Source organism: Carettochelys insculpta, chromosome 3 (assembly GCF_033958435.1).
Source record: "Carettochelys insculpta isolate YL-2023 chromosome 3, ASM3395843v1, whole genome shotgun sequence".
Lineage (NCBI taxonomy): Eukaryota > Metazoa > Chordata > Testudines > Carettochelyidae > Carettochelys > Carettochelys insculpta.
Window position 1 is genome coordinate 142011032 of NC_134139.1, and position 23747 is coordinate 142034778.

General features: G+C 46.0%; 1 protein-coding gene across 4 annotated transcripts in view; it reads right to left on the bottom strand.

Moving 5' to 3' along the window:
- ORC3 (origin recognition complex subunit 3) overlaps positions 1-23747 on the bottom strand; it is a 96108-nt gene that overhangs the window by 62000 nt on the left and 10361 nt on the right. For 2 of the 4 annotated variants that reach the window (XM_074990898.1, XM_074990897.1), the window contains exons 5-12: positions 23052-23156; positions 21162-21313; positions 19734-19867; positions 16004-16163; positions 15015-15128; positions 8416-8475; positions 7436-7569; positions 953-1016 (exon numbers count right to left, since the gene is read on the bottom strand). In XM_074990898.1, the coding sequence (XP_074846999.1) occupies positions 953-1016; positions 7436-7569; positions 8416-8475; positions 15015-15128; positions 16004-16163; positions 19734-19867; positions 21162-21313; positions 23052-23156 (923 nt within the window). The remainder of the gene's footprint in view (positions 1-952; positions 1017-7435; positions 7570-8415; positions 8476-15014; positions 15129-16003; positions 16164-19733; positions 19868-21161; positions 21314-23051; positions 23157-23747) is intronic. The other 2 variants (XM_074990901.1, XM_074990899.1) reach the window with 1 other exon arrangement.

Genomic DNA, 23747 nt, shown 5'->3' on the forward strand with positions numbered 1-23747 from the left:
TGACAAGTACAACCTTGTTGCTCCCTTATGCATTTGCCATTTTGAACATTTTATTCAATGCATTTTAACATGATTCCGTCCCATCCATGGTGGCTGGCTGAGGCATTTTAAACCTGTTTAATCCTGAAGTGGTTTTAAACTGTTTAGAACTAATCTGGAAACTAAAAATGCAGATTTAGGCAATTAACAGGAAAGTTGATCCTGGGATTTTATGGCAGCCTAGCTGCTGTCTTGGCAGGAAAAGATCATACTCAAAACAAGTACAGGATAAATTTGGTCTCTTCTGTTAATGACTCTGTAAAACAATTTTTTATGCATATGGTAGTGTGCAAGTCATGGCTACACTTACAACTGTTGTAACATTTACCCACACTGTCATTGTACCACTTGTATCTTGCTCCTATTGTAAAACATTTGTCATAAATAACACCATTTATATCGGACATGCATATGACAATTTTAAAAGAGTTTTATCAAGTAAAGGCCCCAATCCTGGAATCCTGTCTGGCATGATCTAATATTCTGCATTCATAGAGAGCCTGACTGACTTATTCAGCCAAGGTGCAGGGTCCCAAACACATGGAACAGTGTGCTGGATTATTTATTCAGACCTTGTTCAGACAAACATTCCATTGAATTTCATGGGTTTTTTTTGTGCCTTAACAAGAATTAAGATTGGGTCCCAAACAGTTGAGCCTCAAACCTCCCTGGTAATTATTTTATCCATTTTACAGATGGTAAACTCAATGCACAGAAAGGACATGGTAGACTCAGAATTAGCATAGAGATGTAAAGCCCACCTCTCAAATCATTATACATATTTTGGGATATCTAGAAAATGAAAAATGCAACACAAAACGAAGTTCTACATCAGTTTTCCATCCCTTTTCATGAAAAATGGTGGGGGTCTTAGAAGGCCATTCTTAACTTCCAATTGTTTTTCACATTTTACCTTTAAAACACTGTCCTCTGTCAACAGTGCAATCTGTTTTTCTGAGACCTGACTTTCCACATATCTGAAATAAAAAGCAAAAGTACAAAAGTTACAGAGTACATAGTTTTAAAAACAACAGTGGTCAGGATTCTGTTGTGCCAGTGGCTATTACAAAATCCTGCAGTTTAAATCCTGAGTCTGCTGTGACTACCAAACTGTTTACATCATTTGTCAAGAGTATGTTTCTTTGTATCCCAAGGACAAAAGAAAAAAGTCGATCTTTCAAGTGAACGATTTTATAGCAGCTTATCTTACACAAAATAAAAGCTGCATTCTTTACTCCAGAGATAAGACAGTTACCTGTTCCATAACCGGAGTTCTTCGAGATGTGTTGCTCATGTCCATTCCAATTTGGGTGTGCGCTGTGCGCATGCCCAGTTGCCAGAAGCTTTTTGCCCTAGCCGGTAGCGTTAGGGTCAGTGCGGTGCCCCCTGGAGTGGCGCCCGTATGGCCACCCATATATGCACCGCCCGCCCCGCCCCCCGCTCAGTTCCTTCTTGCCGGCTACTCCGACAGAGGAGAAGGCGGGGGAGTTTTGGAATGGACATGAGCAACACCTCTCGAAGAACACCAGTTATGGAACAGGTAACTGTCTTTTCCTCTTCGAGTGATTGCTCATGTGCATTCCCATTTGGGTGAATGTAAGCCAATGCCTGGGAGGCGGGGTCAGAGCCCTGAAAGGAGTGCAGGACAGCCCTGCCCACTGCAGCGTCTTCCCTACCGTGCTGCGCAACTGCATAATGCGCTGCGAACGTGTGAATGGAGGACCAAGTGGCAGATAGGGATATGTCCTGGATAGGGACTTCGGCAAGGAACGCCGCAGAGGACGCCTGTGCCCTTGTGGAGTGCGCCCCGATTGGCGGAGGGTGAACCCCCGCCAGTTTGTAACACTCACTGATACAGGCTGCTATCCAGGAGGAGATCCGCTGAGAGGAGACTGGATGCCCCTTCATCCTGTCTGCTACTGCAACGAACAGCTGCTGCAACTTCCGGATGGGTTTGGTCGTGTCCATATAGAAGGCCAGTGCCCTCCATACATCCAAGGTGTGTAGGCTCTGCTCCCTAGGGGATGGATGGAGCTTTGGGTAAAACACTGGTAAGGTGATGTCTTGGTTAATATGGAAAGGGGAGACCACCTTAGGCTGAAATGCTGGGTGGGGTCTTAGTCTAACCTTGTCCTTGTGGAACACCGTACAAACTGGGTCCACCGTCAGGGCCCTTAGCTCTGACACCCTTCTGGCTGAGGTAATGGCCACCAGGAATGCCACCTTATAGGTAAGAAACAACATAGAACAAGAGACGAGAGGTTCAAAAGGGGGAGCCATCAGCTTAGACAAAACCAAATTAAGGTCCCACATTGGGAGGGGGGCCCGAACCTGTGGTCTGACTCTCTCCATTCCCTTCACAAACCTTTTTACCACCGGGTCTGAGAAGACTGAAAACCTCCCATCCCCTGGGTGAAACGCCGAAATGGCTGCCAGGTGCACCTTTAGGGAGGATACTGACAGCCCCACCTGGCTCAGAGCCAGCAAGTAATCTAGGACACTTGGTATTGTGGCCTCTCCCAGGGACATCCCCTTTTGGGTGGCCCCAATGGTAAATCTCTTCCATTTGGCTACATATGCTACCCTTGTAGAGGGTTTCCTGCTGTCAGCAATACTTCCCTGACAGGTTCGGAGCAGGCCGGCTCCACCGGTCTCAGCCACGGAGCCTCCATGCTGTCAAGCGCAGCGCTTGGAGACTGGGGTGCCACAGTCTCCCCTCGTCCTGTGTCAGCAGGTCCGGGCGCAGCAGGAGTGTCTCCGGAGCGTGAGTGGCCATCTCCAAGAGGGTCGAGTACCAATGTTGTCGAGCCCAGGCCTGGGGCCACCAGGATTACTGACGCTCGGTCCGACCGACTTTTCAACAGTGTTCGGTGGATGAGCAGTATCGGTGGAAAGGCGTACAGCAACGGGGCCGAACAACGGATGCTAAAGGCGTCTGCCCAAGAGCCTGGACTTCGGTTCTGGTAAGAGCAGAATGTCCTGCACTTTGCATTGAGATGCGTGGCAAAGAGGTCTACTTGGGGACGTCCCCACCTCTGGAAAACTGAATTCAGTACTTCTGTCTGTAATGACCACTCATGGTCCATGAAGGACCTGCTGAGGTGGTCCGCCAGGGAGTTCTGAGTCCCAGGCAGGTAGAACGCCCTCAGGAGAATCTGGTGCTGGATGCAGAAATCCCAAAGCACGAGGGCCTCTAGACACAGAGGCGACAAGCGTGCACCCCCTTGTTTGTTTATATAGTACATTGCTGTGGTGTTGTCTGTGCTGACTGCTACACAGTGCCCCTTCAGCTCCTTCTGAAATACGTCACACGCCAGAAGAACTGCTCTGAGTTCTCTCACATTTACGTGGAGATGAGCGTCCGTTTTGCCTCACAAGGTCTGCGTCTGGCGGTCCCCCAAGTGCACTCCCCAGCCCAGGTCTGATGCATCTGTGACCAGGGAAAGGGAGGGTTGTGGGGGATTGAAGGGTACCCCCATGCAGACTGACCCGTCCTCCAGCCACCAGTGTAGTGTCATCAACACTTTGTGGGGGACTGTGACTAACATGTATATGCAGTCCCTGACAGGTCTGGATACTGAGGCGAGCCACATCTGAAAGGGGCGCATTCGTAACCTGGCATGCTGGACTACGAATGTGCACACTGCCATGTGTCCCAACAATCTGAGGCATCCCCTGACTGTTGTGGTTGGGAACCTTATTAGGGCTTGTATGCAAGCCGTCATTGCTTGGACCCTGCTGTGTGGAAGAAACGCTCTGGCCTGCTTTGCATCCAGACGTGCACCTACGAATTCTATGACTTTAGTCGGTACTAACACAGACTTCGCCTCGTTTACTAGGAGACCTAACGTGTCGCACGTTGCTCTTTTAGCTGTACATGTTGTGACACCTGTCCTTGTGACCAACCCTTGATCAGCCAGTCGTCTAGGTACGGGAACAGGTGCACACCTCGCCTGCGTAAGAAGGCTGCCACTACTGACATGCATTTGGTAAAGACTCCCGGGGCTGAGGAGAGTCCGAACAGGAGGACTGTAAATTGATAATGGTCCTTCCCTAGCACAAATCTGAGGAACATCCTGTGAGGCAGATAAATTGCTACATGGAAATATGCATCCTGTACATCGAGAGCAGTGAACCAATCCCCTCGTTCCAGCATTGGGATAATTATGCCCAGGGATATCATACGAAACTTTATCTTCCCTACAAATCTGTTGAGATTTCGTAGGTCAAAGATGGGCCTCAGCCCCCCTTTTGCTTTCGGAATGAGGAAATAGCGGGAATAAAATCCCTGTCCCCGGAATTCCTGGGGGACTTCCTCTATAGCCCCTTTTTGGAGGAGGATTCCTACCTCCTGTCTGAGAACTATCTCGTGAGAGGGGTCCCTGAAAAGGGATGGGGAAGGGGGTTGCGAAGGGGGGTAAGAAGAAAATTGTATGGTATATCCCTTTTCTACCGTGCGGAGGACCCACTGGTCTGAAGTTATGCTGCACTGTGCCTGCTAGAATGGGGATAAGCGGAGTGAAAATAAACCTTGGGCTGGATCGATGGGAGTGGGCGGTACAACGCTCTCGACCGCCCCATCAAAACTGGTGTTTAGGCCCAGGAGGGGTTTTAGTGTGGCCCTGGTCCTGCGTTTGGCGACCCTGACGTCTCCTATTATGGCGGCCCCTTCTTCTGTTCCCCTCCTGTTGCTGCTGGGGGAACTGTCTGAACTGGGGCCTAGGATTAAACTGCCTTCTTTGGGTCGCCGGTGTATATAGACCCAGTGAGCGTAACGTGGATCGAGAGTCTTTCACGCCATGAAGTCTCTTATCCGTTTTCTCTGAAAATAGAGAGGGGCCTTCAAAAGGGAGGTCTTGAATGGACTGCTGCACCTCTCGCGAGAGTCCTGAGACCTGAAGCCATGCTCCCCTTCGCATGGCAATACCCGAGGCCATAACCCTAGTGGCTGCATCAGCTGCATCTAGGGCGGCCTGCAGTGCTGCTCTGGAAATGAGCCTCTGCTCTGCTACCAGGGCCATAAAGTCTGTCTTGGCATCCTGTGGAAGCAGTTCTGCGAAACGGTCCATGGAACTGGCCGTATTATACACATATCTGCTAACCATGGCCTGCTGGTTAGCAATTCTGAGCTGCAGACCACCTGTGGAGTAAATTTTTCTACCACAGAAGTCGAGTCTTTTGGCATCCTTGTTCCTGGGGGAGGGCCCTTGAAGCCCATCTCTCCCTGTTGTTCACCATATCCACGACAAGGGAGTCAGGGGGAGGATGGGTGAGCAGATGCTCATCTCCCTGTGCCGGGACAAAATACCTGCGTTCATTTTTCCTAGCCGTGGGCAAGGCTGAGGCCGGGGTTTGCCACACTATCTTAGCTGTGTTGGCAATTGTCTTTGTAATAGGCAGTGCCACACTGGACGGTGCAGAGGTTGAGAGGATGTTAGTGACAGTGTCTACTTCATCCCTGACCTCTTCCGCCTGTACCCCCAGGCTCTGGGCTACCCTCCTCAACAGCTGCTGGTACACGCCTCCATCCTCCACTACTGGGGATGCAGAGGACCCAGCTAATGCCTCATCTGGAGAAGATGAAGATGAAGCCAACATACCCTCCAAACCTGGTGATTCAGAGGATTCTGGCACCTCTACTTGAGTCCCCGGCCCCACACTCTGTGGCGCTGTGCTCGGTGCCCAGGGCGGAGGGCCCCCAGTGGTGTCTGGTGTGATGTTATCAAAACAGGGCCACTCTGCAGTGGGGACGGCACCAGTTCAATCGGCGCCAGTGTCCATTGCACCACAGTGCCCGGTGCCTGTACTGACGGCACCCATGCTTGGGTCGCTCCCAGCTGACCCAGTGCCGATGTCAACGCCGGCGATGGTGCCAGTACTACCACTGGAGACGGTGCCGATGACTCCCCTTGCTCTTCTGGAGGGGCTCTGAGGGCTCCTGTCGGCACTGATCTCAGCACCTGGGGAGTGCCCGGCACCCTGAACGGGAGTCCAGCAATTCGCCCTTGCACCGCGTGGATCGCCCACAAGGTCCAGAAGGGCCACTGTGGTACCCCCGATGGTGCCTTTGCTGCTCTCCTTCCAGGGAGCGTCGGGAGTGGCGCCGGTGCCCACTGTGTCAGGAGGACCTCGTACTCCCGCTCCTCACTGAGCCAGAGTAAAGGGAGTCCAATTCTGATGCGAACCCTGAGACTGACGAGTATGGTGGTGCCAAGGGTCCCGTGTTTCTCATTGGTTCCTGCAGGCTCAGTCCCATCTGCACGGTGCCAATGGATTGTTGGGGTCCCCATCGCATCCCTGGAGCCTGACCTGGTGTCTGGAGCAAGGGTGACAAAGGCTCCCGGTGTGGTGTTTGTAACGGCACCGTAAATTGCAGGAGGCCTTGAGCAGCACCAAAGGCCTCCAGTGTCGAGGACAGTCTGGGAGAGCACAGGCTCCTGCCTGGCGCTGAAGTCGACGGTGGCACCTCGTGACCCCGCTCACGGTGCGCATTGGCGGACTCTGCAGAAGCCTGTCTTGAACGGCCCCGGTGCCATCTTGTCTTCTTGTGCGGCACCGGAGACTGACTCTTGTGGCACTGGGAGGCACTAGGCGCCGAGTCCAACTCTCGCCGCCGGGAGCCCTCTGACGGCACCAACGGTGCCGGAGCGCTCTGCACCGAAGATGCGGCGCTCTGCATTCCCACCAAGGAAACCCTCTGGGTGCAAGGCTGACTCCATAAGGAGAACTTTTAGTCTTTGAGCTCTATCTTTTAGAGTCCTTGACTGGAAGGCCTTGCAGATGGAGCAACGCTCTCGGAGATGAGATTCACCAAGGCAGCCCAGACAAGCGTTATGCGGGTCACTCTTGGGCATACGTTTCCCACATGTAGAACAGTTTTTAAAACCCGGAGAGCCAGGCATTGCCTGGCAGCAAGGCACCGAGAGGGTTAAAGACCCACCTCAGTTTACTAAGTGCTAATTTCCTACAGTACATAACAGAGTGAACTATTTACAACTAATTAAAACAACAAAGGCTACCAGTGAACTCTCAAGAAGAGTTAAGCTCCAGAAACCGACAGCACGGGGAGAAGGAACTGAGCAGGGGGCGGGTCGGGCGGTGCATATATGGGTGGCCATACGGGCGCCACTCCAGGGGGCGCCGCACCGACCCTAAGGCTACCAGCTAGGGCAAAAAGCTTCCGGCAACTGGGCATGCATACAGCGCACACCCAAATTGGAATGCACATGAGCAATCACTCGAAGAAGAATAAAGAATTTCAGAAGTAATTCACAATGGTCTCTGTTTTCTGTAACACACACATATATTTGCACATTTCTCAGTGCTGCATTTATGACGCATTTTAAAAAATGCAATTGAATATAGGACTCTTCAGAATAATTTACTTATCCTTTACCTTCTAAAAGATGGCAGGCTTCGAATGTTTTCACACTGCTCATGTGATAAAGAATTTATTCTCTTCTTGGCTTCCAGGAGCTGGCAGCACAACACACTGAGAGGCTGGGAATAAAAATGCTCCACAATAGATAGCTGAAAGAGACAGTGCAGTAAACATACACAATAGCTATGAATCTGACTTTCCTTACTATGCCCTAACCTGTAAATAAATTAAGTAATTTATTCATGATGGCTAAAATGACAGGAATGATGTTGATTTAAAAATTATATTACAGTCTACTAGATCAACACATCAAATTACATTTTGCCATTCTCTGTTGCCCATATCATTCACTCAATTCCTTTTTGCTTTATACAATGAGATCCACAGCTTCTCAATTATTTTATTACTTGATTAATTTATTCTTTGAACAACAGCAAAAGCCAGCAATTAGATTAGTTATTGCACAGTTTGTTGAGTTATGTGGCCAGGTCCAACATCACACCAAAGCAGCAACTAAACCAGTGGTGTCCAGTAGGAGTTCAAAGGCTGTCACACTTCTGGTAGTCATCTTTTCCTATTCGCTATCCCATTCTAAATAAATGCCCTGCCTCTCCTCCAGAGCCAGGCACCCTCTAGCCCAGGGGTCAGCAACCTGGCACAGCACTCTGTCCGGGGCCCTGCAGCAGGGGTTTGGGCTCAGGCTCCACCCCCAGTGTTGCACTCCAAAAGCCCCATTTGCCAGAGTGTGGTCTCCTATTTGCCCCACATGGGACAGGGGACCATACTGGACATCATGGAATTAAACAGTGTGTATTTAAAGGTACAAACATCAGCTAAAGTGCACTAAATGAAACACCACACTATGACAAGATCCCACACTTTACATATCTGAAATCACACTGTTGGGCCTTGATCCTGTAACATTTATACATGTGCTTAACTAAAACTACTTTGAGTCAAAAGCATACTAAGTCCCCAGACCACTAAACACTTACACACTTGACATAAGAGGAGAGATCCAATGCATATTTTTGAAAGACTGCACCACAGTCACTCTTCAAAAAACAAACAAAAATGAACTGCATAGGTATATTGCAATGGAAAGTCTTTTGCTGTCAAAAGTTATTTATATCACTAAGGACTTTTTAGTTGTAACATGCAAGCTTGATGGCAATCAAAAGAGAAGTTACTCACCTGTAGTAACGATGGTTCTTCGAGATGTGTCCCCGTGGGTGCTCCACAGTAGGTGTCGGGCTCGCCCTGGCGCCACAGATCGGAATTCTTAGAGCAGTTTCCTCTGGGTCACGCATGCTCCGATGCACGCCGCTCCCTCACGCGCCATCGGTCACGTGCGCAATCTGGTCCCCACCAGTTCCTTGACCAACCGCCTCGGATGCTCCTGAAAAACACCAGACAGAGATCCGAAGCGGGGAGGATGGGCGGGTAGTGGAGCACCCACGGGGACACATCTCAAAGAACCATCGTTACTACAAGTGAGTAACTTCTCTTTCTTCTTCGAATGGTCCCCGTGGGTGCTCCACAGTAGGTGACTACCCAGCAGTAACCCCAAGTAAGGAGGTGGGTACTTGATTCATGTGCAGTTTGCCCTTGAGAGGACTGCTGTCGACAGACCGGTATCCTCATCGAACACCCAATGCAGGGCATAATGCTTGGCGAAGGTGTCGTAGGATGACCAAGTTGCCGCTCTGCAAATGTCTTTCAACGCGATTTCCTTGAAGAAGGCCGTTGATGCCGCCACCGCTCTGGTGGAGTGAGCCCTGGGCGGGGCTAGCAAAGGGGTCTTTCGAAGCTCGTGGCACAGTTTTATACAGGACACAATGTGATTTGAAATTCTCTGGGAAGAGAGGCCTTCCCCTTTCGACCTGGGAGCAAGAGACACCAGAAGCCTGTCCGTTTTCCGGAAGGGCTTAGTTCTGTCTATGTAAAAGGCCAACACCCTCCTCACATCTAGGAGATGTAAGTGTGCCTCCTTGCTGGAGCTGTGAGGCTTCGGGTAAAACGAGGGTAATACTATTGATTCGTTAATGTGGAACTCCAAGGAAACTTTCAGAACGAAGGCTGGGTGTAACCGTAAGATCACCACCTCCTCTGAGACTACTGTGCAGGGCGGCGTTGCCATCACTGCTGCGAGCTCGCTCACCCTGCGGGCTGACGTAATCGCAAGAAGGAAGGTCGTTTTCATGGTAAGTAGTCGGAGGGGTACCGTGGCTAATGGTTCGAAGGGTGGTCCCGATAGCGTGTGGAGTACCAAGTCCAAACTCCATGATGGTAGTAGCGACTTTTGAGGAGGGTACAGGTTTACCAGCCCCTTCAAGAACCTTGTGACGATAGGATGGGCGAATATGGTGGGCACTTCCTCTTTGTGCCGAAAAGCTGATATAGCTGTGAGGTGGACCTTTAGCAAGGATAGAGAGAGCCCGTCTCGTTTGAGGTCCAGCAGGTATTCCAGAATTACAGTTATAGGGACGTCAAGAGGAGCTGACTGCTTGGAAGAGCACCAGGCGGTAAACTGCGTCCATTTCTGTTCGTAAGTCCTCCTGGTGGAGGTCCTTCAGCTACACTCTAAGACTTGTCTTACTCCCTCCGTACAGGTGCTCTCTCAGGCGCTGAGCCATGGATTAACCATGCTTGTAGGCGGAGTCCCTGAGCGTGCGAGTGCACTATGGACCCCTGAGCCTGAGTGAATAGGTCCGGCGCGACCGGTAGGGGGAGTGGTGGATGATCCGACATGCGCAGAAGCAGGGGAAACCATTCTTGTCGGTCCCAGGTTGTAACTATGAGTATCATGCGAGCTCTCTCCCTTCTGGCTTTCTGCAGAACCTTGTGGACAAGTGTTGTGGGGGGAAACGCGTAGAGTAGAGGGCCCTTCCATGAGATCATGAAGGCGTCCTCCAGGCACCCCCGCCCTATTCCTGCTCTGGAGCAGTACTGAGCGCATTTCTTGTTGCGTTGGGTGGCAAACAAATCGACTTGGGGAAACCCCCAGGTGCGAAATATGCATCATAGCAGGTTGGAGTGGATCTGCCACTCGTGCATGAGTGCAAAGCGCCTGCTCAGTTGATCTGCCTTCACTTTGTGGGCGCCCGGCAAGTATGAGTCTTTCAACGTTATGTTGTTGGCAATGCACCAGTGCCACAATCGGACCGCTTCTGCACATAGCGCATGGGACCGTGCCCCTCCTTGTCGATTGATGTAAAACATGGAGGTATTGTCGGTATTGATCCCGATTACCTTGCCGTGCAGGTATTTCTGAAAATGTCTGCATGCACTGAACACTGCTCTGAGCTCCAGTATGTTCATGTGCAGTGTCTGTTCTGCGGGAGACCATAGCCCTTGCGTCACCATGCTGCCAATGTGCGCTCCCCATCCTATGTGGGAGGCGTCGGTTGTAAGAAAAATGGAAATTTGTGGTTGGTGTAAGGGTACTCCCACTAGCAGGTTCTTGGGATCTGCCCACCACACTAGCGACTTCCATACCTCCCTCGTGGGCGATACTACCCTGTGGATGGTATGGGCTGCCGGTCTGTGAACGCTCGCCAGCCAATGCTGCAGGCTTCGCATGTGTAACCTGGAATTCTGTACCACAAACGTGGCGGCCACCATGTGCCCCAACAGTTGCAGGCATGTTCGGATCGGCACTGCGGGGTGTACATCATGACTTGCACCAAGGATTTGATGGTGCGGAAGCAGGCGTCGGGCAGGTATACTCTTGATGCGATAGAGTTTATGCGCGCCCCTATGAACTCTATATCTTGCATGGGTTCGGCCTTTGACTTTGCAAGGTTGATAACTAGGCCCAGCGAAGTAAACGTGTTCGCGGTGACGCGTATCATGTGTAGGACTTCTGCCTTTGAGGCCCCTTTCAGTAGGCAGTCGTCCAGATATGGAAAAATAAACACGCCCTGCCTGTGCAGGTAAGCTGATACCACTGCCAGGGGTTTGGTAAAGACTCCGGGTGCCGAGGATAGGCCGAACGGAAGAACCCTGTATTGGAAATGCTCCCCGCCAACCATGAAGCGGAGGAAGCGTCTGTGTGCCGGGTAGATTGTTATATGAAAGTAAGCGTCTTGTAAGTCGAGGACTGCAAACCAGTCTCCGTCGTCCAGTGCCGTAAGTATGGAGGCAACTGTGATCATCCAGAAGCGCTGCTTGCGCAAGTATCGGTTGAGGCCCTGTAGGTCCAAAATCGGCCTCCAGCCTCCTGTTTTCTTCTCTGTTAGGAAGTATTGTGAGTAAAACCTTTTCCTTGGAATTGTTCCGGTACTCTTTCCACCTCCCCTATGAACATGAAGTGATCTACCTCCTGCTTCATCCTCGCCTCATGAGAAGGGTCCCTGAGAAGAGGCCGGGTGGGAGGTTTCGTCAATGGTAGTGACTGGAAGGGGATCGTGTAACCCATGGCTATAATTTCCAGCACCCATTTGTCTGTTGTGATATTTTGCCATTGGGAGTAGAATGGTTTGAGGCGATGATGGAACATGAGGCGAGAGTGGCATTGAGCGATGGTGTTGATAGTGCAGTCCTCGACATACCCGTCAAACTTGCTGCCTCTGGGCTTGCCTCGAGGGTGTGCGACTTTGTTGAGAACGTCGCCTGGGGGCCCTGTACTGTTGCTACTGTTGATGGCGCCCTTGGTCATAGCCTCGCTGACATTGTGCGCATTGTGGTTGGTAAGCATAGCGCCTTTGCTGGGGATGGAATTTCTTTTTCTTGTATGGAGGAGTGTATATACCCAAGGTCTTAAGTGTGGCCCTCGAATCTTTGCGAGAGTGGAGGACCGAGTCGGTTGATTCTGCAAACAGCTTTTTCTTGTCGAAGGGAAGATCTATGATCTTCGCCTGTAGATCTCTGGGGATACCAGACGTCTGGAGCCAGGATTCCCTACGCATTACCACTGCTGCGGCTGTTGAGTGTGCCGCTGTGTCCGCCACGTCCAGGGCAATCTGAACTCCCGTTCGCGAGGCCGCGTAGCCCTCCTGGATGATCGCCTTTAACACTGGCTTCTTATCCTCCGGGAGGGAATCCATGAGAGAGGTAAGTCTAGAGTAATTGTCAAAGTTATGGTTTGATAAATGTGCCACGTAGTTTGCCACTCTCAGTAATAAGGTAGAGGAGGAGTAGACCTTTCTGCCGAACAGCTCTAATTTCTTGGCATCTTCATCTGACCCCCGATTTGTACCGAGGCGTCTTTGACCTCTGTTGGGACAATTCAACCACCAAAGAATTGGGCTGTGGGTGGCTAAACAGGAATTCCATGCCCTTGGCTGGGACGAAGTATTTCTTATCCGCCCTTTTATTCGTAGGCGGAATAGGGGCCGGAGTCTGCCATATGTTAGTGGCTGACTCCATAATGGTTTCGTCCAGTGGGATAGCGATTTTAGATGAAGCCGGGGGTCTCAAATTTTTCAGGAGTTTATGATGCTTCTCCTGCACCTCTGTTATTTGGATGTCCTGCGTGTATGCTACTCTTGTGAACAGCTCTTGGAATTGTTTAAGGTCATCTGGAGGGGAGATGTCCCCGGGGACAACTGCCTCATCTGGGGAGGATGAGGAGGAGCCACTAGGATAAACCTCCCCCAAGTCCTCTGGCTCCTGAGTTCGCTGGTATGTTTGCTCCTTCATGGACTGTGAAGGAAAGTCTCAGAATTCTGGACCTAATTCTCCCTGAGACAGCTGCGTTCCTCTCCCAAAGCGAGAGTGTACACGGGGGTATTGGCAAGGAGTGGGGGGGGGGGATCTGCCCCTGGATCTAGAACTCCGATGTCGGTGTTCAGTATGATGAGGATGGCCATAACAACATGGACAACAGCCCGGTGATGGAGACCTGGACCACAATTGGAGTGTGTACCTATGATGTCTGGGAGAGCGGGATCTCCGTGACGACATTGATAATGGTGAATCTGGTTTGTGATAGTACTCATAGGGATCCATGCCCAAAAGGGTGAAGGCGAAGGTAGTTGGAGGAATGGAGAGGGAGGTCCGAAACAGACCGGTGGAGTTGCTGCCGGCGACGCGGCGTGTGTATCTTGGGGCGGGGGGGGGGGGGCGGGGTGATAATGGCATCGCAGCCATATCTGCAGATGGACTGAGGTGCCGGGTTTTGGCTCTAGCTTTCCCCCGCCCCTGCAGGGTGGGCGCCGCCCCCTCCTGTGCTGGGGATCTCAGCCCCGCTGTCGGTGCAGCGCTCGGTGCCATCATAAGCGGTGCCGCGTGGGTAGCTTCCTCCGGTGCCGCTGGGCCCCGTGCCGGGTGCCCCTTCGCCATCGGCGCCATGAGAGCCAGTGCCATGTGAGGTGGCGCCGCCGATTCCGGTGCTTGCTGCGCTGGCACCCGCGGCACCCTCAGTGCCAACTGCTGAATAGTCGGAGGCCCGGCCCGGCCCGGCCCGGCCACGTGCGTGACCGCGCTGCCGCTTTCATCAGCCCGCGGTTCAGGGCTCTGCGTTCCGCTCGTCCTGCTCGCCGAAACCGCCGGCAAGGATCAAGCTGGGGAGAGTTTCTTCTTCTTTTGCACAGAGGGGGTCAAAGAAGCCGCCTTCCTTTTGTGCAACCCAGAGGGCCCTTCTGTGTGAGGCTTGTCCAGAGGCTCAGGCTGAAGGGCCTTATCAAACAAGATCATTTTGAGCCTCATCTCTCTGTCCTTCCTGGCCCTGGCTGTAAGCTTAGCGCAGTGCGAACACTTCTGGGTAACACGGGACTCCCCCAGGCAACGAATGCACTTACTATGCCCATCAGAGGCCGGCATAGCCTCGCGGCATGACTCACACTTCTTAAACCCCGAGGAAGACATCGCGGTGAGTCTTTACTGTTAATAGGGTACTTAGCCGCTAATCAGTGCGCTCTACAACACAAACAACATTTACGGCCTTCAGGGTAGCGGACGGCTTAACCAGCCTTCTTTGTCCGCTCCTCTTCCCTCCATTCCTCTTCTCTCTTACTATTTTATTATTTATTATTTTTTTCCCCACTTTTTTTTTTTTTGCTGCTTCTTTTTTTTTATAATAGTAAAAACAACGAGCTAACAAGTAGAATTAACTATCTTATCTGTCTCAGGCATTAGAGCCAGAGCGGATTCCGTCTGCAGCCGTTGGCGGTTGAGAAGGAACTGGCGGGGACCGGATCGCACACATGACCGAGGGCGTGCGAGGGAGCGGCGCACATCGGCGCATGCGCGATCCAGAGGAAATTGCTAGAAGAATTCCAATCTGTGGCGCCGGGGCAAGCCCGACACCTACTGTGGAGCACCCACGGGGACCACTCAAAGAAGAAGAATACTTACAAAATTAATACATAGCAAATTTGTTTCTACCTTTTTAGGCAGATTTTTTTTTCTATTTTTTAATTCATATTCTGTGACAGAAATCATAAACTGCTTCCCTACATTTCCAGCTAGCTTCCCAACAGCTTTCCCATTTACAATGAAGACATGATCTCAGGTACGAGAATTTTGCCAGTGACTTGAATGGGAGTAAAATCAGGTTCTAAAAATTGAGTATAAATCTACTTCCATTAAGCAATTCTGTTGCATTTTCATCACAGTCTGTAATCAGAAATTCTTCTTACACTTGGCTCACCTGAAATCCTTTGATAAAGTTCTGGACAGAGAAATCATGGTATAAAAATATGTTGATTAGAACTTGCAATACTTTCTCACTTAATTTAAAGGGAAACTGAGTTGTCAGAAGTAGCTGCAGGAGACAAAGAGAAAAATATCTCCTTGCTAAACGTTACCAGAATAAAGTGCATTTCAAACTTAATGCAAACAGCCAATTATTAATATTCCTTCTTAAATATGTAAATACCAAAGCAGTTTGAGCTGCATTTGGTTCAACTCTCAAGCTTGTGCTAAAATTAAACTATAATATCGATTAATACACAGTCATCTTTTGCCAAACAGCATGTATGTCTATCATTTCAAAAACATACAAACTCTTATTTAAAGCTTTGATTCCACCACATCCTGAACTTTATATTGTCTGATTTTAGTTATGTTCAAACTTGACATCAATTTTACCTGTTCTTTTTCATATTATGAACAATGGAACAAATACTACAGCAAGCATCAGGCACAAAACTACTTTCTATATCCATATCCAAAAGTTCCACAGGTGCTCTACAAACACAGTCCACTGAAATCACACAAGCAAAATGTCTGCATGATCAGACCTTATATTTCGATAATTCAGCTCATGTTCAGGGGCCTACATAAGTCACATCAAGTTGCAATACTGAGTGTAATGTAAGCTACATGAAGTCATCCCTATTTTGAACTAAATGAGACCCTAGAATATAGGGGAGCAAATGAAAGCCAGATAAGTTATGTGGACACGTGCATTAATGCAAGTGAGAAGAGAAGATATTTACTAATACTGTGTGAAGAGAAAACATTGTAAAAAGGAAACTTTCAACATAAGTAAGTGAACTTAATGACATGGGTACACAAAGATATTCCCCATTTTAAAAGCTTCAGACTAGTTTACTATTAAGGCACAAGATGTTATGTACACATACACCAGTCTGACACACATTCACGCCCCACTCACATATCTAGAAATGGATTTACCTTGTCAATTACTGTAGCCAAGTGCTCCTTGCAGGAAAGAGATTGGAAAAGCTCTATACACAGCAGAGAAGAAACAGAGTGAGGAAGTAACCTGTGGATGATCATTGGAGACGTGGCAATTCCAAATATGAGTACAAGAGGGAATTCGTGTATATGCTGACTAGACCACAAAGTGGAGAAGGAAAAAGAAAACATAACAGTTATGTAGGTTTCGCCAGAACTCTAGGAAGCACAAGGGAACACAGTGTAGTCCCAATATAGCACTACTTTCAAAGGACTTGGCAGCACAAAGGAACAGCATAAATAGACTGCTCCAATGAGCTTTGATTTGGGAAAAAACGAATAGGATAGAGCAGAAGTAACATATGCACAGAAGAAGAAGAAACAAGTCACACAATATACTGAAGCACCAGTCTTCAGGAAGACACTTGTAAAATGTCTGCTTTAATGTTATACCATGGGAAGGGTTCTCCCTGTTCTAGTTTACAAAAGCTAAAAAAAAAAAAAATCTAAAATATAGTCTTCTAAATATGTCTTTAATTATTTTCATATGGGACAACTTCGACAATATAACTGAAAAGCTCGAATGGGTAAAAATATTAACAGGCAAATGTAATTATTATTATTAATATTTCTACTTGTACTGTAGTAGGACCTGAGGGCCCCAATCACAGATCAAGGCCTGATTGTGCTAGACACTGTATAATCACAAAAACAAACATTTCCCCCAATACTTTAAAAAGTACTGCAGTTTGCTAAAAACACACATAAAGCCAGACATTTAGAAGTCAACAAAGTATGGCAACACAATTAGATCTTTCAAGTAACTATAATGTTCCACCCATGTCAATGTCCCAAGATGACCCATAAACATTGATTTGAACTCCCAATTCACACATCAGATCTGACCAAAGTTCCTACGTTCATTTGTCATCTTTAAATAGCAACTAATAACAAATGCTTCAAAAGAAGGGGATAAAGTAATCCATAATGGACATTTACACAAATTATTAAGACAAGCTGGGTGAAGTACTGTCTTTTATTGAACCAACTTCTGCAGGGTGAGAAAGATGCAAACTTTCAAACTACATAGTGCCATTCCTGAAGCCTGGGAAAGATATTCAGAGTACAGAAGAGCTCTGTGTAGCTTGAAAGCTTTTCTTTCTTTCTTTCTTTCTTTCTTTCTCTCGCTCGCTCTCTCGCTCTCAACAGAAGTTAGTCCCCACCTACCTTGTTTTCCCTAATATCCTGGAACCAAAATGGCTACAACACTGCATATTGACACAAATTAGCATTCCTATGGGAAAGATTAATTCCTACCACCCGCCTTGTGTTCAGCTTACTGTGTGACAAAGATTCTATATTTCTACTACGGATGAAATCCTCTTTCCCTTGACTTAACTGTGGCCAGAACTTCAAAAGATTTTACCTACGATATCTGTGAAAGTTCTTATTATTCATATATTATAGTATATTTACTACATAAACCTCTTCCTAAAAAATCTAATTACACACTGTCTCAATAACATATTGTGGCAGTGAGTGTCACAGTTAATTACTTATGGAGTAATTCATTTATTTTCAACAGTATTAAATGTATCGCTCTTTTTATTTCACTGTTTATTTAATAGCTCACAGGTTAGGAGGAAAAGAAAACTGGAATGCTCAAATGGCTCTTTTATACACTTACCATAAATTACAGACCTAGTATACACCCACTTACTAGTTCCTAATTCAAAATCAAACAATCCTAAACATCTCATTTTAAATTTTTCCATTTTTCTTATTGCTTATTTCTCATTTTATCATATAATTGTCCAATAAAACATTTGAAATACACATATTGTACTTACATTTCAGTGGATTGTACATAAAGCAATGGAAGCAATGTACTGTACAAAACTTTCCCTCTCTGAACCTTCTCTATTTCTAGCACACTTTTTTCCTGACAGATGCCCAACCGAACTGAGTACTATGTTCAAAGAGAAAAAGTTTGCTTTACACAGATATATAGCCTCTTCCCTTTTCTATTGTTCCATATTAGCCAAAAGTTTTGCTATCTTCCTATTTAACCACCCCTCCCCACTTAAAGATAACTAATAGATTATATAATAGTAGCCCCATTATAAATCCTTGTGGTACCATGCTAACTTTCTTCCGTGGTGAAAAACTATTTATTCCTTCTCTTTTGTTCTCAAACTCTTAGTTTCCAACTCAAGACAGAACTTCAACTCTTATCCCATGATTATTTCATTTCATTACCCACTTTTTGAGGGCTTTTGTTATAGAATTTTTAATGCATATTAAAAAATTATATATAGCATCTGTTCTTTTTCTGCTATTCTGTTGGCTACCTCAAAGAATTCTAAGACTGGAGAAGTGGACTCATGCTTTTTTAAAAAATATTTCATCAAGCTATTTTAACTCCATCTTTAGTATCAGATAAATTAGATGTAATAAAGTAAAGTGCAGCTAACTTATTCCCAAGGACATCCCTTGCATCTTCTTTAAAATATTATGCACAACATTGACTGACTTCTAGCCCAGCAGTACAGTGCCTGATTCAAAGGGAGACAACTCTTAATTGTACAATGGCTACACTGACACTAGGCTTCTACTCAGAGATCTTCTAGGGGATATATCAACCTATCTAAATATTTGCCCGGTTTTACAACAAGCTACGCAAAGTCATTACAACTAAAATTTCCCACAGTAACTTCCTTATACTGCTCTCTACACAATACACTAAAACATAAGTACAATATTTTTATTTCAAATGATTTATTCTACAATTCCATGACAAAATGAGAAAATAATTAATTTTTCTGTAATAATGTGCTGTGACACATTTGCATTTTTGGTCTGATTATATAACCAAGTAGTTTTTAAGCGAGGTGAAACTTGGAGTACACCAGACAAATTAGACTTCTAAAAAGGATATAGTCGTTTGGAAATGTGGAGAGCCACTGCTCAAGCAATCTAGTGGCCTAGCATCTGGCCTTATCTCCCACTCAATTTCAATGTGTATTCTACTTCCAGCTATTCTCCATTAGACTTGCTCCAGGACAATAATCACCCCTCAAAGATGTCAGAACGCTGGAAATTGGGTAACAGTTACATATATATATAAAATTTAAAAGCCTCGTCATTTCTACTGCTAACAATGCTCATCTTCCACTCTCTGCTCACCTGTACCACTACTGCTACCCTCAAAATTTCTGATTCAGGTCTCAATCCTCTCCATACCCCTCTAAAGGGAGTCTGTGTATCACAGGATTTTATAGTCCAAGACAGGTACATCGTCATCCCAGCATTATCCTGAATGAATGACAAGGTCTGAGCACCCAGATTTACCCTAGCCTGGATCTCAGCTTCTGTGTTAAGAAGCCATACATGAATTACCGTGCCCTAACTGGTACTGTACTCCCTCAATCCCCCATAGCTGGGACTTCTAGGCACACAGCCAAGGGTGCTTTGTGCTGAAGTAAGCAAAGTCACTCTACTGTTCCTTCCCAGTGAACTGTGGAGAACCTATATGTCCTTGTGGGTGTATGGGGAGAAACACAGGGAGCACTGGAATGCTTTGGCCTGCATTCTTGTGAAAAAGTGGGTAGGTTACCATGACCCCAGGGAAAATGACACCTGAGCTCCAGCCTTTAACTTACGGCAACAACTAGAAAAAGCCAAAGGGAGTAAAAGAACACCAGTCCAAAACCACAGGAAACATTACCTGCTGATAACTATGAAGTCCTGAAGTACTTTTGTTGTGAAACTTTCCATGTCTTTGAAAATAACCACAACTGGAGGAGACTGCCAGTGCCTGGAAGAAGTTCTTTTTTTGCTTGGAGTTTCAGAGTCTGTTTTCTTCAAAATCATTGTCCGTATATTATTAGAAAAAAAAAGAAGTTGGGAAGAGATAAAACGTAACTCTCTTACCTCCCATATTTATAACATCCTAAAACCAGAGGGATGACTTATGGAAAATAAAGTTAGCTGGATTTAAGAAACACACAGTATATCTCCAACCTGTAGCACTTCTCCTCTCCAGTGACCTAAACGAAACAGCCATGATAACAGAGAATAGATAAGAAAACAATTCTTCGGTAGCCCTCTGGTGTGGTTCTACTGGGCAAGGGAAAGGACAATGTGGGTGGGCACACAGATGTGTACCACTTCTTGTGAAGATCACAGAAGCAAGTCAGGCTTGCCTGAGAATTGAAAAGGGATGAAACATCCTGACTCAGTTGCACAGATTCACTAGTACTTTGCTTGAGGGGCCGCACCAATGCCATAAAGGCTATGCCACACTAGGTTAAAGCAGCCACCGCCCAGAGACTTCCTGGTGCTGGGAGTAGACAGTAGGATTCTTTTTAACTCCTATCCCTCGGTAGATCTCTTCGGTATATTGGTGGATATACTTAAGCTACTCAGGACGGTTGCTGCAGTATGGACATTTAGGTCTCAATTTAGCAGAGACTTAAGCACAATGCTGAAGTCCATTTCTATTCTGCAAATAAATAAATCCCACTAAAGTCAACGTAATAAGGAAAAAAGATTCTTCATTTTATCATCCACTGTTTAGCCAACAGGAAACCAGAGGAGGCCTTCACAGTCTCAATACTCTCATACAATATTGGTGTTGCTAATTATCGGTTTTTCAAAAATAAGAAAATATTTTTTATTTGGAAGGGTTTGTTTTATTAACTGCCTGTACAATGCAGGCTTCAGATGGCTAGTGTAAAAAGCAACTTAACAGTGATCATGTGCTTCTCCCAGGTTATCGGTTCTTTGTACTTTGGTTTTCAAGATAAATAGTTGAAGGATCTTTTCTGGAGAGAAAAACTCTTGATAGGAAATCACATTTGAGTTTTAAGCTTCAACTTAGCATAAAACAGCCCCTTTTTAAAATTGTGAAAAACACTTTCAAAGGTGACTTTTCAAAGAGACTTACATTAATATTTAGTTAGAAATTAAATTCACAGTGGTGAAGGAATAGCTTTAGGTTCAGATGGTCTCAGGGTCAGTTATCACCTAGAACTGAATGGAAAAGAACTAGCTCCACTACTGTTTTGACTCAAGACATAAAACCAAGTTATGCAATTAAAATGTTACGAGTTAGAATCCAAATACTTTGTAAATTGGCAATATGAAAGCGTACCTTTGTCACACCTTCATACCATTTGGAAAGAGAAGTCATTGAGCAGCGTATCTTCTTCTGGGAAATGCTAACACACTCCTCTTCAGAGGAGTCCACATCTACACAGCAGTTCATTAGCTGTCCCATCAGCTTCTGCAGCAGATGTTTTATGCCTTTACAACATACATACATACATAAAATGAAGCAACTAATTTAATTATCAAGAATTCTAACCCCCACCATCTATTCCCCCCACTTCCCCCAAGATCATCCTGTTTTTGTCTTTTTGTCCCCGCGCCACCAAGCACATCCCTTCTGCAGAGCATTTATTCTCAATGTCCCCATGCAGATCCAAAACCTCTGTAAATTAGGACTGCTGCGTATAACAGTTAATACCCTGTCTGATGTAGGAGGGAGGAAATCAAGAGCCAGATATGGATCCTGCCACTCCCTAGGCTCGAGCAAAGCACTGTTAGTGCATTACTGATTAGCCGTCCTACAGTTACACTAAAAGGCTAATCAAGAGATCTTGAGCGAAGATTAGGAGTGATTTTACTCCTGAGTTTACAAAAAGTGTACACTTGGAAGAAAAATGGTATTCCAGATATTCCTGATTGTGGTAAAATAAGCTGAATTTATACAGTTAAGCTCGTCTGTATAAAGCTTTATGGAAAGAGAAGATAAGGTGGGTATATGTTTATGTTGTAAAATAACCTTTAAGCCTGTCCTTGGCATTGAGGAAAAAAAAAAAGGATTTTTTTTTTTAAATATGTAAACTTAAAAAAAAAAAACAGGTCTGGTTCTCCTTACTATGAAATAGTCTGAGGCATTAAACTGGTGGCTGAAAGGGAGGAGAGCAGGATTTGCAGAGAGAAATTTAGTTTGAATATTTGCTTTGACAGATATGCAACCCCATGGATTGACTCTGAGGACCACTTACTGAAATTTATGCATGATTTATACATGTTTGTGCTCTACTTCATGCAAAAGGGTTTCCACAGCTCCTCCAGCAACGAGAAACTGTGTACCAAGGAAAGTGCTTAAGGTGAGTCACTGTAACTAAATAACTCTACAGAGGCACCACCCTTGGGGAGGTTTGTGTATATTAGTTCACACTGGGTTTTCCAGTGACTCAAAGAAAGGGATGGCTTTTGGTTTAAAAATCTGAGCTTGAACCAGCAAGAGGTTTTTTTAATTTGATTCAACAAACTGACTCCGCTGAAGGGTTGGAATGACCTTTGGTCTATGAGAACCCCACAAAATTGCTGAATTAGACCTGAAATATTTGTTGCACGTCTAAATCCATTTACTGGAACTCCCACGTGCATACAGCGTTTGCCTTAAGAATAAATGTATTTGCTTAGAAAGAGCTGTCTAGATTATTGGTCTATTCAACCTGTCATGGCCCTTGGAGAGAAAGACAAGCCCAGTGCTGGCCTAAAGGCAGACTAACTTATGGGGGCTGTCAGACTGCAAAAAAAGTGGCTTGGCAGCTGTAGAACCCCTGGTTAGAAGGGAGTGTGACAGAGGTTCCTTCCCAGAAGGAAATGATGGCAGGAGGCCTGACACATTAAACTTAAAAAATGAAATGGCTGGACCAAACATAAAATTATAACATCTTTAAATATGCAACAGCTTTATTTCAGATTGAATACAATGAAAAAGCTTGAATAGTTTCCCACAAGAAATGGGAGAATCCTGATTGTTTTAAGCAAAAACTGGACACAGCTAGAAAACGTACTGTAGAGAACAATCTGAAATTCTGAAAATTAGACTAAATGGCCTAGCTCTTCTTGATCCATAAGTTTTACTATTCTAGTCTTTATTTTATTGTTTTAAAAATAAAATTCGAATTTATGGTTAATGTCATTCACTATTTTAATAGGTTGTTAAAAATATTCAAGTATATACCTGGGCATTCTTTGGCTTGCAGAGAGGCTACATAAGGAGTAACATTGTCCTGCAGAACCTCTGAGAGACTCTTAAATGTCAAGTCATGATCTGTAACATTCACGCCTAGAAGAAAGAAAAAAAAAATCAATACTGTATTATTCCTGTTAATGACCAGAATCACCGAACGAGATGTCCCAAAGAGACAAAAAAGAGAACAGTGAAAAATGCAGTCACATAAAAGGTACAAAAATGTGTATTTCAGAATTTCATATTAGTGATAGCTGATTACTTAATCTGTGATACCATTGCTTTTAATCTATCTATGGACAGCAACAGAAATATCCCTCAAGCTCCTTCCAGGAGAAAAAGAAGGCAAAAGGAACTCGAGACCTAAATATTTCTCATGTTTTTTACTGGTCTGGTCTTTCTTGATAAAATTCTGCATTGCAGTCCACTCAACAGCCTGTCAAAAATACTGCCAATAGCAAGAATTAGAAACAGCCAGTTATTTTTGTTATCTAGAATGTTGGAGGGATGGAGAAAGACAATGAATGAATCTTAATACTACTGTAGTGCAGATCTCAGAATTCAAGCAGGTTTTATTATCCCTCTCCCCACTACAACCTCCAGGTGTAAAGATTAGTGATATGCATGCTGGATTTTTAAGGAAAAACTGAGACAGAGATGCTTAGTTCAATGGTTTTCAACCACCAC